At 43.9% G+C, this 14,783-nt stretch overlaps 2 protein-coding genes across 4 annotated transcripts; both read right to left on the reverse strand.

Annotated features, from left to right (window-relative positions):
* Positions 1 to 2,271: 2,271 nt before the first annotated feature.
* si:dkey-234i14.6 (uncharacterized) lies at positions 2,272 to 8,125 on the reverse strand. Of its 2 annotated transcripts, XM_029154319.3 has the most exons (5): positions 7,047 to 8,117; positions 6,169 to 6,345; positions 4,656 to 4,865; positions 3,239 to 3,452; positions 2,272 to 3,133 (listed from the first exon to the last, which is right to left on the reverse strand). In XM_029154319.3, exons 1-5 carry the CDS (start codon positions 7,530 to 7,532, stop codon positions 2,955 to 2,957), a joined length of 1,266 nt encoding a protein of 421 aa, XP_029010152.1. In that variant the 5' UTR covers positions 7,533 to 8,117; the 3' UTR covers positions 2,272 to 2,954. The 2 variants fall into 2 exon arrangements, with proteins under 2 accessions (XP_029010152.1, XP_029010151.1); XM_029154318.3 differs by having other exon boundaries at positions 2,272 to 3,452; positions 7,047 to 8,125.
* A 1,588-nt stretch (positions 8,126 to 9,713) lies between these two features.
* Positions 9,714 to 14,120, reverse strand: prpf18 (PRP18 pre-mRNA processing factor 18 homolog (yeast)). Of its 2 annotated transcripts, XM_029154320.3 has the most exons (11): positions 13,944 to 14,120; positions 13,617 to 13,694; positions 13,427 to 13,453; positions 12,142 to 12,243; positions 11,948 to 12,061; positions 11,617 to 11,763; positions 11,415 to 11,483; positions 11,145 to 11,285; positions 10,985 to 11,056; positions 10,741 to 10,896; positions 9,714 to 10,078 (listed from the first exon to the last, which is right to left on the reverse strand). In XM_029154320.3, the coding sequence occupies exons 1-11, from the start codon at positions 14,007 to 14,009 to the stop codon at positions 9,998 to 10,000; spliced, it is 1,053 nt and encodes a 350-aa protein (XP_029010153.1). In that variant the 5' UTR covers positions 14,010 to 14,120; the 3' UTR covers positions 9,714 to 9,997. The 2 variants fall into 2 exon arrangements, with proteins under 2 accessions (XP_029010153.1, XP_029010154.1); XM_029154321.3 differs by lacking the exon at positions 13,427 to 13,453 and having other exon boundaries at positions 13,944 to 14,119.
* Between the last annotated feature and the right edge of the window lie 663 nt (positions 14,121 to 14,783).

Consider the following 14,783-nt stretch of genomic DNA (forward strand, 5'->3'; position numbering starts at 1 on the left):
CTCAAATCAGAGACCCTCGTCCCTGTCAACAGCAACCTGGCCCCGAGGCTACCACTGTCACACAGCGTACATCCTGAACATAAACACACACACACGCACGCACGCACGCACGCACGCACACACACACACACACACACACACACACACACACACACACACACACACACACACACACACTGACTCGGGGGAGGAAGGAGAGGAGCTGGAGGAGGAGGTGGCCATGTTCTATATGGAGAGCTGATTTCCACTGGATAAGTGGAGCAGGGTGATGGAGAAGGGGAGAAGGATGAAGGAAGGGGAGAGGGGATGTGGGCTCTAGTCAGAACAGTAGGTCTGATTCCCTCACTGACAGAGAGGCCCAATTATTAGCTGTGGCAGTTTAGGGAAATTGGGCGTTAGTGTGATGGAACAGATAGGAACCAAATAGACAGGAGATATGCCCAACCCATGGCCAAGTCAGCGAGCAAGGCAGCGGCAGCACTTTACTCCCCCTGACGTGAAGAAGATTCACCCAAAGGACATTAAGTGAATCCTTGTTCTTGGGAAACAAACTCCAGATTTCCCTTTTCCAGCTTTGTTCTGTCTCTCTCTTCCTGTGTGTGTGTGTGTGTGTGTGTGTGTGTGTGTGTGTGTGTGTGTGTGTGTGTGTGTGTGTGTGTGTGTGTGTGTGTGTGAATGACTTGGCCTGTATTTGTGCTGGCAGCAAACATAAGAGGCCCTCTGTGCAATCGGACAAGGTGCCGATATCTCAGTCATGTGACAGTGACTTCCTGTCTGTACGTCAGACAGCAGCTGAAGGCTTGTCAATACGAGCTCGTGCTCACATCCGTTCCCATCAGCTCAAACACAAACGCGCGCGGCCAGAAGGGAACTGTGAAAACCACATTCTTGTTTTATCGCTGGACTGTCAGGAACACAAGCTTCGGAGACGATTTAGTGACGGACTATTACAATGGTTTACCAGACATTAATATGAATGTTTTAGGAGGAGATTTGTTCTGTCCTAAAACTTTGTAGAGCCCCATTGTTTTTATCAAAACAAATGATCCTAAATAAATCAATGATTAAATGTTTTACAGGACATCCTAGAATCACAGCCTCCATCTGCCCTGCCTGTAACCAAAATCTCCTCCAGTGCTGTCGTTTATAAGACAACACTGCCCTCATGTGGCCGGATGACGTTACTGACGCTGGACAGCAGCTTTATGGGATCATGGAAGTCACACAGACCGTGTTTAGATATCGGATGCACTGCATGTGTTTGGATGCAGCATAAAGGAGAAGTCAAGCTGTTCTTGGTTTGTGTCTGCACACTTTCACGGCCACCAGTGCTAATCCAGCTAAATGTTTGCTCGCAGCATTAGAATGTTTGGAGTTGCCACAATCCTCTACTTAACATTTGTCATTGATTGCAGCCAAACCCTCATTGGCAGGACTAATTCATTTACGAACTTGTCATTCCAAATCATCGATTAAGTTGTCCTTTATCCAGGCTTTAATTATATGCAAAGATAAAAGATTTTCTCATTATTGTATTTAATCTAATGAAAGGTCCTGTGCTACAGCAGGGGCCAGTTCAGAGGTCCAGACTATTGACCTTGAAGGGCACCGCTGGCGAATAGATGTTTTTAATTAGACGGAGCAAATGGCTTTGGGGAAGAGAGCCATCGTCGTATGTTAGGACGGAGAGTGGAACAGGTTGGCGTAGAGCAGTTTAATAGATCTCAGCCGGTCACTGTGTCTCACCTTTATTGACTACAGCTCAAGACTTATCACCGTTTAGTGCGTCGCAGAAGTCGCTGCAAAAATAGCTAATGAGATAAATAAAGGAGCCCTTGAACTCTAGGCTGCATTAGTTTAAGTGAGTGTCCTTCCTTCCTTCCTTCCTTCCTTCCTTCCTTCCTTCGGTCGATGTTTTACAACCTAAAATCACCTCCATTTTCTCAGTCGGCCCAGTCGACACTGCGTCTTCCCAGCTCTTCCACATAAAGGTTTTGGAAATGAACTTATACTACTACTACCTCTGCATAAGGAGTCGAACCTGTTGTTTGACTAGCATCTGAAACTGTTGTGCATGTACACGGTTAAACTGCATATTGCCAGTGACTACACGTATGGAGGAGGAGCCTTATTACTCCAGTGCATTTTGTTGGCAGGAGCAACTTACTCTTTTCTATCTACAGTGAGACCATTATGATGCCTATACAAAAATACTGAGAAGTAAAATAGAAAGTGTGAGTAAGTAACTTATATTACAAATGCAAAAGCCAATTTCAAAATGAACAAAAATATTTATTTATGAGCCAACACAAAAAATAGACCTCTCTGCGATGACTATCACCAGTCATGAACACAAACCCGAAAGGCTTGATATGAAAACGCTGGAGCAGTTAAATTCTGCTTCATCTTACTGTATTCTGCGCATGTGCTTCCCTTAATTATATTAATTCCCTTAATTTACAAAACATGTTTATAGATCCTCAGCTGTAGATAATAATTTTGACCAAAGACTATAATAAACTCTAGTTAGTAGTTTAATTAAAAATTTTTAATAATACAATGATAAAGTAAAAGTCATAAAAACTGTAAAGGTCATTGAGGTTTCTTCCATTCCTACTACTTCTCAGGCAGAATAGATTAGATTTTGTTTCCCTGGTCTCTCACGTCTCCAATGTACAGTGCAATAATATCCTAATTATACAATTATACTGACTGGAATTATATATCAGGTATTTCTTACTGCTGTTGTTTCTGATATTGTCAATGTCTGTAATCTAAACATTGTTAAAAATGTACCAGACTAAATGTGGACATTGTTATTCTCAGTCCACTGAGAGTAGATCTAATCACAATCAGCAAAAGATTCGTGATTCATAGTAAACATTCATTGTAAACAGATTTCCCAGCTTCCTCCACTAGGTGGCACTATGCATTCACCTGCTCAACCGTGGGTTTCATTCGTATATGGATTCTGTAAGGCCCGTCTGCCTGAAGGTCTCGGCCACCTGTCTGGAGTGCTGCATCTTAGCCGACAGCGCCTCCAGGACGTCGTTCCGGTCCACGGCGGTCGCTGTCCGGTAAATAAAGGTCCCCATTGACTCCAGGCCTCGCATTCCTAGATTTACCCCACAGCCTGGATGACATGCATGACATGCATGGGACAGTACACGAAGACGAACCAGATGAAAGGCCACAAAGTGCACCAATGAGTCGCACGCCCATGACGACGCATGCTCACCCGTGTCGAAGTTGAGGACACGCGCCGCCTCCCCCTCCACGGTGACGGCCACGTTGTCCCCCTCGATGTAAGCGGCGCTGATGCGTCGGTGCGACAGCTGGATCTCGAAGAGGCGCCGGCTGCACTGCATGTGGTGGAGCGTCACGTCGCTGAGGCGGGGCTCTATGTCCGTCTTATAGGCGTTGAACGACTGGTGGAAAATGTTCTTCATGACCTGCACAGGAAAAAAGACAGAGCTGTAGCATTTCTCCATCACAGGTGCCTCTAAAACTGTCCTGTTTGTGCGTCATTACTTTTATACTGTAGTGGAATCCTAACTACGGCGTGTGTCATACTCTCATCATACTGGGACAGTTAAAGCGACGCAAATGACCGCAGAATGTGTTGTTGCACTAATATTCTTAATGAAAAAGAAGAAAGAATGAATAACTTTGTTATCGACTGCAGAGGATTTGAAATAGTAAGACAGTGCATAAATACTAAATAAAATCAATACGATTACAATGAGAGTGTGTTAAACTGTGTCTGCTTTAAACCATTTATTACAATGTTTTATAAGCAAAGATTTCCCCAGCTTCTCTGTGTTAAGCTGCTGTTTTTCCTTTTCCTCCCCATGAAGTGACGTCTGCAGTCATTGCAGGTTGAGTGACGAGCCTCCCTCTGCCCGGCTCGGCTCTTCTTCGACCCACACTTTGCACAGTCATCTGTTACCAAGTAACGCTGCGTTTCAGGGCCACCCACATAGCAACGAGCGCAAGGATGGACGGGCGCTGCACTACACACTGGATACAGGCCGTAAATAAGCTGATCAGCAGCTGGAGCTTAAAGAAAAGAGAGACAGCGGGGAGCAGATGGCCTCTATGCGCACACACACACACACGCACGCACACACACACGCACACACGCACACACACACGCACACACGCACACACACACGCACGCACGCACACACACACGCACACACACACGCACACACGCGCACGCACACACGCACGCACACACGCGCACGCACGCACGCACACACACACGCACGCACACACGCGCACGCACGCACGCACGCACACACACACGCACACACGCACACACGCACACACACACGCACACACACACGCACACACACACGCACACACACACGCACACACACACACGCACGCACGCACGCACGCACGCACACACACACGCACACACGCACACACACACGCACACACACACGCACACACACACACGCACGCACGCACACACGCGCACGCACACACGCACGCACGCACACACGCGCACGCACACACGCACGCACACACGCGCACGCACGCACGCACACACACACGCACGCACAGGTCTAGCTTTTCCTCATGTTTTCCCAATGTCTTGTGATGGTTTAATCAGTCTATTCCTAGCATTAACATGGAATCAGTCTCACAGCGGCGTTGGCGGTGTGCCTCAGGAAGCGAACCATCTTGGTGTCAGACGCGGGGCAGATCAGGGCCATGTAGCGGTTTCTGAAGGTGCCGTAGATCTTCAGGTGGAAGCCGGGTTTGGTGGGAGGGGTTCTGTGTTCTCGCAGCGCCTCCACCCCATAGGCGGACAGATCAAAGTAGAGGCTGTGAGCACGAATCTCAGGAGTGGGCACCTGAGTTATGAGAGAGGGAAAGAAGAAGAGGCAGTAGATCAAATCCTATGATAAAAAAAAAAAATTCAGTGCTTTACTCTGGCAGCGACTTCCTGTTTTCCCTCAAGCCAGAATTGATCAGTTTTCTTCTCAACGATATAAACCAGCCAAGTGGGATCAAATTTTATTTAGTGCAGCCAAGGGAAATAGATGAAACAGCAGAGCAGAGATGGGAGAGGATGGAGCAGACGGTGGCAGCGAGGAGGTGGAGGAGGAGCTAAATTCAATCACTACAGGAAACAGCTTAGAGAAAAGGCAACATTAGGCAGGAAGGAACCTCCATGTGAATGTTATGGTGACGTGAAGACCTCAACCACAATGTCTGTTTCTAAATATGACTCCTCCTCCTCCTTCCTTCCTTCCTTCCTTCCTTCCTTCCTTCATCTCTCCCTCCCTTCGTACTTTCCTCCCTCCCTCCCTCCCTCCCTCCCTCCCTCCCTCCCTCCCTCCTTCCTTCCTTCCTTCCTTCCTTCCTTCCTTCCTTCCGTCCTTCCTTCCTTCCTTCCTCCATCCATTTACAGTTTCTTGATCCTGTGGCCAGGTGCCAACATAAACACTGAAACGGTTTATTCCAGCTGTAACCATTCCTCCTCCTAACACAGATAAACATAGACAGATCTTTCCTAAAGCTCTTAATAAAGTGATGGAGAACAAAATACACAGTCCCAGCACTAAAATGTCTCTCTAAAGCTAATATTAGTGTGCAGCAGTCTAAAATAATCAAAGCAAGTGGATATGTTCAACGGTGAACGTCTGTTTAGTATAAAATCCCAGCTTCATGTGTCCCTGGACAGTGTTTTCTGTTTAGTTACAACTCAGCTTTATAGGTTTTCCATGTTTATCCAAGCCACCTTTTAGTAAATCATTCAAGGAGAATTCTGCTTTCAAAATAGCAGGTGACCTTTGCTGCTCTTTGTGAAAACTATAACTGTTGATGTCCTGATTCGTATTCACCTGGCAGGGAAGAGCTTAGGATTCTGTCCATGGATAATGAATTGAAAGCTTTATCGTCGCCCTCGCCGCTCAATCAAAACAACAGCTGCTGTTATCAAATCAAAACAGGGCCGGTGTTTGGTGCTGACAAAATCAGTCTGACCAAATCTGGTTGTTTATATTAGAGTCAGATATTGTGTTGAGCTGCTGTTGGCAGGTCCACATCACCGTTTGCCTAAATCAGCTGTATGAAGCGGATCCTGTTTGTGCAGCCTGTATTCGTTGAACAAACAGCGCTCAGGTTCTGGTTACTGCCTCTGCGTGCACTGACTTGTCTCTGGTCTGGTCTCTCTATGGTCGCGTTGGCGCCGTAGGCATGGCAGGACTCCACGCTGAAGTCGGAGCTGATGCCGAGCACAGAGCAGGAGTCGCCGCACGAGCCGTCGGCCACGACGATCACCCGCGGCCACTCGTTGTGTGGGATGCGGCGCAGGTAGTCCTCCGAGAACTGAAACGGCAAGGAGGAGCTACCGATTGATACAAAGCAACACCAAACAGGTCAAACATTAGCTCCTTTGTTTGTTTTTTTCTGTTTATATAATTCCTTATTATGTAATTACTTATAAATAACTTATATACCATGTAAATCTAAATCCTACCAAAACAGGTGGGTTGTATTGTAACATACCCACACAACTTATTCAAATGGACTCCAGGGGCTGTGCTTGTCTTGGCAGCAGCACATCTGTCAGAGAGATTTATTATTCTGCTTGTGCATCACTGCCCCTCAGTAAAACAATACGTACCTGCCTCTGCCTGGCGAGAAGGAGCCGGCAGCATGAGTTAGAAGGTTGAAAAGAAAGGTAAACAGGCTTCGGAGGTGAAATACAATAACTGTGTTTAATCTGCTTATGGTGTGGAAGCATATATGGGAGTGTTGGACGTGTCTATGTACTGATGGGAGGATTTTTCCTCTTTTGGCAGCCAGTGTATAACTAATTGTGGAATTGTGTGTGTTCTGCACAGGTCTGAGGTCAGTTAACATAACAAGTCATTTCAACTAATAGGTCTGTCTGCAGTCTGACGTTTTACAAGGCTGAGGGAGGACAGCTCAGGGACAAATCGTACGTGCTCTATCCCTAATGGTGACATTATAAATCAAAGTTTTGCCAAACAGTAGGTTAACTTTATGGAAGTGGAGGCTCGTACCTTGGTCCCCAGCTGCACTCTGACGTCCACCTTGTGCTTCTTCTGCTCCAGGATGCTCAGCAGATACTCCTGGAACACGCCGATCCTGGTGAAGAAGTGCTCGTTGTGCCAGCAGCCCTCCATGTTGTCAAAGTCGACCCCGAGCCCCAGCAGGAAGTTCACGCTGCGGGGATCCAGCGCGATCTGCTGCGGCCGGCACAGCAGCGCGGCCCGGTACCGCTCCTCCAGCAGGGTCAGCTTCAGCACCTTCCCGGAGCGGACAGCGACCAGGGCGGCCGCGAGCCCCACGGGTCCCGAGCCCACGATGAGCACCGGGATCCGGGCGCGCCACTGCCTGATGCCGTCCACGCTCACTTTCACCACCACGTACACGGCCACCGCCACCAGGGTGCTCAGCGCCGTGTCGTAGGCGAGAGCGCGGTACTTTTCCTCCGCGCTTGCCCCGGCGGCGTCCACTCCAGCGTTTTCCGCCCGCAGCCCTTCCATGGCGGAGCAAATCCTACGGAGGCGCGCGCCGCGCAGGCTTTGCCCACGGCTGCCTTCGCTTCCTTGTCAATTAATGGCGTTTGGGCATCTGAGAAGCCGGCTTCACGTCCACGCGCGCAGACAGCTGAGCGGCTGCGGCTCCACACATGCGTCCTGTCCTTCAGCCGCAAGTTGAATTGTGGACTCTCTCTCTCTCTCTCTCTCTCTCCCCTCCTTCCTTCGTCACATCCACAGTTCCGCGTGGCAAGTTGCCTATACTTCACTGATCACGCAGGAGAAGTCTGGAAATCTACGATTCAGTTCAATTGAGCGTAACGACGGGCAAACGCGCCCATTGGTGACACACGGCGCCTGCACCGGTAATTGGTTTCCACTGCTGCTCAGGTGCCTGGCAACGACCACTGTTCAGATGAAAAGCAAAATGAAGCCCTAATTACAGCCAAGCCTCGCAATCTTTAAGGAAATGAAGGAAGAGTGGCTGCCTGGAAACAGAATCAGAAGTGGAAGTAACTTCTGATGTGCTCCACCACAGCGAAGGGCTGAACCTCATGTTCTCAGAGTGGGACGAAAAGGCAGCTTGCTGAAAAGATAAAGTCTGTTCGCTGTAAATACTGGGGTGTGAAACAACTGCAGCACCATTAAAAGCCATTCTTATTTGCTTGTGGGCGGATTTCAGTCTAAAACGAGATCAGCTGAATTAGTTTAGCTCCAGCACTCGCTGACATAATGTGCTGGATCACATTTGCTTTGATTTCCACATTTGCATGCTAATATATGCAGTTACACGGGGGTGATGGAGATGATCCCGCCACAGCCTGGGAATTTAGACGCCTTAATGGCACCGAGCGGATCCCTCACACATGCTACGCTGACACACAAAAAGACCACACAGGCGGTTTACATCAGTCTGCTCGCATCTTACAAGCATCAATGGGGCTGAGCATCTATAGCTCTGAGGCCATTAGATGGAAAACAAGTTAGGCCGCACATAATGAATACAAACCCTCATTGTTGTCAGGGAATTCAAGCGGTATTAAGTCAGCACAGTCACACACACAGGGTGAAAAGGCTTGTTTGGAGGCTGCATCATATCATTGTAAGCAGCTATGAATAGTTTGAGTGAGCTCAGACACGCATGCTCCTTGTACTTCTTATGACCTTACACACGCAAACAGGCATCAACATCACAGCTTTGGCCTAAAGCCACGGCTTTAGTTACTCACATCAACAGACCCTATAGCACAATTACCCCCCCCACCACCACCCACTGTGCGTGTTCTGAGCCACACGTGCTGCTACCCACAGCATCAGCGTGTGTTCTGGACGGATCAGCCGCAGTGCTGTACCCGTTGTGCTGGTGGGTTCATCCATTCCATTCATCCGTGGCATTTCCCTTTTTAAAGCTTCACTTTGGAGTTGCAGAGTTCTCACGCTGACTTTTTACAGCACAAGAGAAATTGAATGTGCTGTCCAGGATGTTCACCTAAAATAAATTTCCTTTCTGTTGATCATTCCACTGGACTGAGAAATAACAAACAGATGAGGCTGGACAAGAGCCAAAATACTCAGCTGCCTTTGCTCAAGGACAGGCAGAGAAATAGCCCCATGACAGGACAAATGTAATCACTGCTGATCAGGTTATTTTACACCCTAGCCTTCACATGTTTCTGGACTCTGTAATAAGAAATTACGAGGAAAGAAAAGAAATGAGGAAATTCAAGCACTACTTCACAATATTTTGCTCAGCCCACTGTCAACGTGTCCAGCTGACACTCGAGCAGTGACGTGTGCAGAGCTGACAGACCAAAACTGTGGTGACGTGAGTTCAGGCACCCGAGAACATACCGTGGCTACAAGGAACAGATCCAATCACCATGGTTACCAAGTGCAGGAAGGTCAGCGTGTGACGCTGGTTGTTACGATCTTAGCTGCAGCGATCAGCGGTGGGAAATTTAGCTTTTCAATTGCCTTTTAGAGGAGCACACGAGCACGTCGGCCTTTGCCTTTCACCTGATTTGTGCTATATTCCAATCCAAACTTTACTGAAGCATGTCATGGTGCATTTGCTGAGAAGAGATGGGTTTTCTTCTAAGACACTTTTATCTATTACATAAAAAAGCAGTGTCTAAACACAGCCTCCTTTAATAAACTAGCAGATCAATGAAACAGAGACAGTATCTCTTCAATTACAGGACAAAGTTTATCAAGAAAAAAATTCACAAAGAATCTTCATAGTCGGTGTAACAAAAAAAAATTCTCACAGAGATGGTACAGGTTCACCGATGGAGATAGATGTATAGAAAACACATAGAAGATTAAGTAAATAACTAGAGGAAGCAGTGAATGAAGGTTTCTTTAAAGCAGGAGTGGGCAATCCTGGTCCTCAAGGACCACTGCTCTGCTGGTTGTGCTTATGTCCCTGCTACCACTGATTTACAGCATTCCTACACACAGTTACGGCAAAGCTAAAGAGCGTTGTACTCCACACACTTTGATGGATCAGTTGTAAAGTGTTTTTGGCAAATAGTCATTAGTCTCTTCAGTCCCTGTGGAAAGAAAAAAAGCAAAAGGAAAAGTTCAAATTCAAGTGCCAATAAGATTAAAAAAAGGGTTAAACTATTTTTTTCCAGAGGCTTCAGGTAGATTTTATACCAACACAGTTAGCTACTGTTTGGACTTCAGGTCATTGTTAAACATACTGACATTTATCCAAATGATTATAGTATATTAGAGATACACACATGCAAACTTAACTAAACTTATAGAGTGATGTTTGCAAACAGTCAGTAGCAGTCCCAATTTTCTTCTAACCTTTATTAGTCAAAACACACAAACCTAACTCCAATGTGGTGTTTTTATATATATATATATATATATATATATATATATATATATATATATATATATATATATATATATATAGATAGATAGATAGATAGATAGATAGATAGATAGATAGATAGATAGATAGATAGATAGATAGATAGATAGATAGATATATAGATATATAGATAGATAGATAGATAGATAGATAGATAGATAGAGATGTTTGCATATAGTTATGGGCCTTGACTCCAATGTAAACATGACTTTACATGCTTTGCAGTGATCATCAATACGCATTCAATACACAATGTATCAAATATACAAACTGTTATGTGATTTGAAAACTACATACATCCTAATCCTCTTAATTCTAGGTAATTACCTGAATGTATTTCCTCTGCGTTTCATCATTGAGAACATGAGCCACATGTTTGGAGAAGATCTTTTCTCGTCCCGTACGAGCATGGATACCCACCATGGTCACACCAATAGGCCAAGGAGCATTACCAATGGCCATTTGCAGGTAGGCATCATTCGCCTGTAAGAAACATTGGAGAATTAAGCAGATATGAACAAAGGCTTAACATTGAATGAATCTCTTTTTTGTAAGGTAGATATAAACATACCTTGACATATTCTCTTTCTAACATGAATTTAATTATGTCTGTGACTGATTCTTTAATGTCAGCTGGTAAGCTCTGAAAGAGAGAATAAGGAAGCCTTAAACCCAAATACAAACAATACAAACTCTGTTGCAGCTAATTTGGTTCTCTGAATGAGAAATACCTTCTTTCTGAGTTTCCTGAAGAGTGGTTTAAGATAAGACTCAGTCTGTGAGTGTGTTGCACTGGCCAACTTGCCCTGAACACTTCGCTTCACGTGGTCCTCTCTGCTGTTTAAGTCTTTGGCCCAAACGCCAAGAAGAAACTAGAAAACAGCAATTTTCATCAAATAAGATGAATGAAGAATGCTTGTCGCCAGCACAGAGGTGATACTAACATTTTTTACACAACAGCTCCCTCTAGATTAAAAGTAGAGAATATTTTTTTGACTTGCCCTCAAAACTTTGTGAATAACATCTTGATCTCTATCGTCATCTCCTGTGGCCAGGGTTTTACCAAGAGCCTGTGGGAAAAGTTCAATAGAGCAAACAAATCTATAATAAATACCAGTTGATCAAATTTAGTTGTGCCATCTGTGAAGCTTTAGAAGATGGGCCTTATTCGACCTTCCCAGTGCAGAACAGACACCAACATACCTCCAGTTCCTCTATTGTGGTATTTTCTTCATGCACTTTCAGATCATGCTGTGTATCCACTTCTCCAGACTCCGTTCCTCCAACTATTTCATTCAAGTACTGTTGATCAATTTTATCCATGGCTGCTTTCAAGTCATTTCTCAAGCCCTAGGTAGAAACACACAGCACGTTATGAAGTGAATGCAGTCATTTCTAAAAGTCATGATAAAACAGCATCCATAATTACACAAACATTCAAAACTGTATATTAGAAATTATATAAGTATGAAAATGCCTTTTCTTCAAAAAAGACTAAGTTAAAGACTTCTCTTTGGATTTAGATAATTCTTACCTTGTTCACTTCTGGGGTCAGGATCTCAATCTTTCGGAGTCTCTGGAAGGCATCATAGTCGGACTCTCCAAACAGTCGGATCGGTTCTCCTCGTTCTCTAAGCCGTCGAATAACCTATACAATCAGAACAACACTAAAATTAACACATTTAGGGTGGATAAAAAGGTGTATGTTGATGATGCATACACAATTACCTCCTGTCGTGACAGTGTCATAGGTAGCTTCTCTTCTGTTAGTTCCAGCTCTAATCCTGGATTAGTTGATGTGGATGGCTCATCTTTCTCCTGCTTATCAATCTTTAGGACATAGTGAAGGGAAATAAAACATATCAATACACTGTCTGTAAACTACTACAAAGAGTGGTATAGTAAATACATGAAACAAATCTGCATAGCCTTTATGAGATGAGACCTTCATATTGAACCAGAGAATATCATGACAAACTGAACAGGATTCAATCACCAAAAGAAAAAAAAGAATCACCAAACCATAAAACATTCATCCTAAATATACAGGAATTCAAGTGATGCTTGTACCATCTAAACATATTCACACGCAAAACATATTTAGCCTTTATGGCAAAAAGCAAACTCAAGGTTTTCTGCTGGATCATGCTTTTGTAGGCACATGCATCGTGGCTTTCTTAGATTGTGGCGCACAATCCAGAACAATATAGAAAAACGGCTGAAAAGTGCCTTTCAAGTGAAAAAACAGCACTTGCTCCAAAAAGCACTTCATCCTGCATGTGTGAAAAGAGCCTAAATAATCATTTTCACTTCTTAGGCCTTGCACAAAATGAAACTAAAATTTCCATGAAAAATCCCTTTAAAAGCAATGCAAAGTACTAAGAAAAAGCAATGCAAAGTACTAAGAAAAACCATAACTGAGAACTGGTCAGGTACAACTAAGAAAGACAGCTTGCAAACAAAGGTTGGTTTTAATTCACTTCAGTATTCCATGCTGAAATTCACACTGTAGCTGTGTCCCACTTTGACTTTGTGACTTCCTTTCCATGTTCATATGTTTGCTGGGTGACTGTTGCAAAGACTGTTAAATGTTTGTATCACAAAAGTAGTGCAGTTGTCATAGTCGTGCAGAGTACATGCAATAACATGAGTAACACGAATAGATGCGTGTCCAATCAAACACAAGGTTAATTAATACTCTTGACTGCCTGCTATAAAAAATGATCAAGACATTTGTATAGCACAGTAAGGAAGCTTCATGATATACATGCTTACTGGCTGATTTGTATGTGTTTTAACAGATTGCACCTAACATGTCAGCCCTTATTGAACTCAACTCATTTTAAAATCAGAGTTTGCTCCATATTAATATATTATGTATGTATTTCTGATTGCAGCTCAATGAGTACATTTTGAAAACGAATACCAAGGAAGCAGAAGCTTTTGGGACACAGTGTTTTTCTTTATTTTTATCATGCATCCTGTCGGCAAGTTTCACTGTGCAAAGCCATACCTGGCTCTCAGGTGTCTCTCCTTGAACCTACAGATGCAGGTAGCAGAGGCAGGTTGGAGGGAAACAGCACAGTAAAGACAAGTGTAAACACTAACAAGGACCTGAGCAGTAATGCCTGATCTACACTTCGGCTGAAGAATGGAAGCGAAGATGTTTGTAGGAAAACAAAGAGAGTAATCGTAAAATCTACCTTATATCCAGATCTTATGAAGTAATCTTCTTGCTCCTTGCGCGCAAGTTCGCTCCTTTTGAAGTACTTTTTGGAGCCCTAAAATAGAACCACAGTGCAAGACAAAATTAAAAGACAGCAGCAGACGTTTGATGTTGATGTCAAGACTAGCGTTTAAAAACTCCTTAGCTACGTATTTAGCAGCGCAACGTACGAATGAACATACATGTAACGTTAAAAAAGCGTTAATTCTGGGAATCCTGTGTTAGGTAACTGAAATAACTCAGATAGCATTAGCATTAGAGCTAACAGGATACTAAACAACAAATAAATTCACCAGCTACGTACATCAACAAGACGTTTTTCTTCTATCAGTTTCCTCTTTCTTTCGGTTTCAGCTTTAAGTATATCCATGTTAGAACATTTACTTTTGGTCGTATTGGCCTAGTAGTTAAATAACCACAGCTACAATGCTGTTGTAAAAACGATGACGTCGACCCTTGAACCGGAAGTAGACTAGCGAGAAAACATCCGGCCATTGGATTTCAGTATAATAGTCTAAGTGGTTTGCTTTCTGTGTTTAAATATATATATATATATATATATATATATATATATATATATATATATATATATATATATATATATATATATATATATATAATATATTATATAGTATTCAAACTGATGTCAGACAGTGACAGTGAGCGAAAAAAGAGTGTTCACTGACAATTCAGCTAAAAACCGGTTTTAGATGCACATGTTATTTTACTAGTTCATTAGTTTTATTATTAATTCCAAAGAGTTAAGTTGTTGTAGAAGACCTAGAAGACCTAATGACAAAAACGGAGATGAGAAACACATGTCTTATAGTGAGTAGTGACAAGCGAACTCCATCATGAATTAATTCACTGTCATGGTAGAGTTCAGCTCCGGTGATTTTAACAACTCCTATCATAGTGAGGTTGACCCACGTACCACTCAGCATCAGCATCTAAGTTTTAATCACAAATAGTTTTTTTTTAACATAATTTCCCAATAACATAGTTTTAATAAATACACAGTCAATCAGAACCGATAAAAGTGTGTTCTACGCTGTGGTCTTCTGGGGCAGCAGCATGAATGTAGCAGACAGTAACAGACTGGACAAACTGATCAGGAGGGCTGGTTCTGTTCTGTTCTGGGGGT

This window comes from Betta splendens, chromosome 6, assembly GCF_900634795.4.
Source record: "Betta splendens chromosome 6, fBetSpl5.4, whole genome shotgun sequence".
Lineage (NCBI taxonomy): Eukaryota > Metazoa > Chordata > Actinopteri > Anabantiformes > Osphronemidae > Betta > Betta splendens.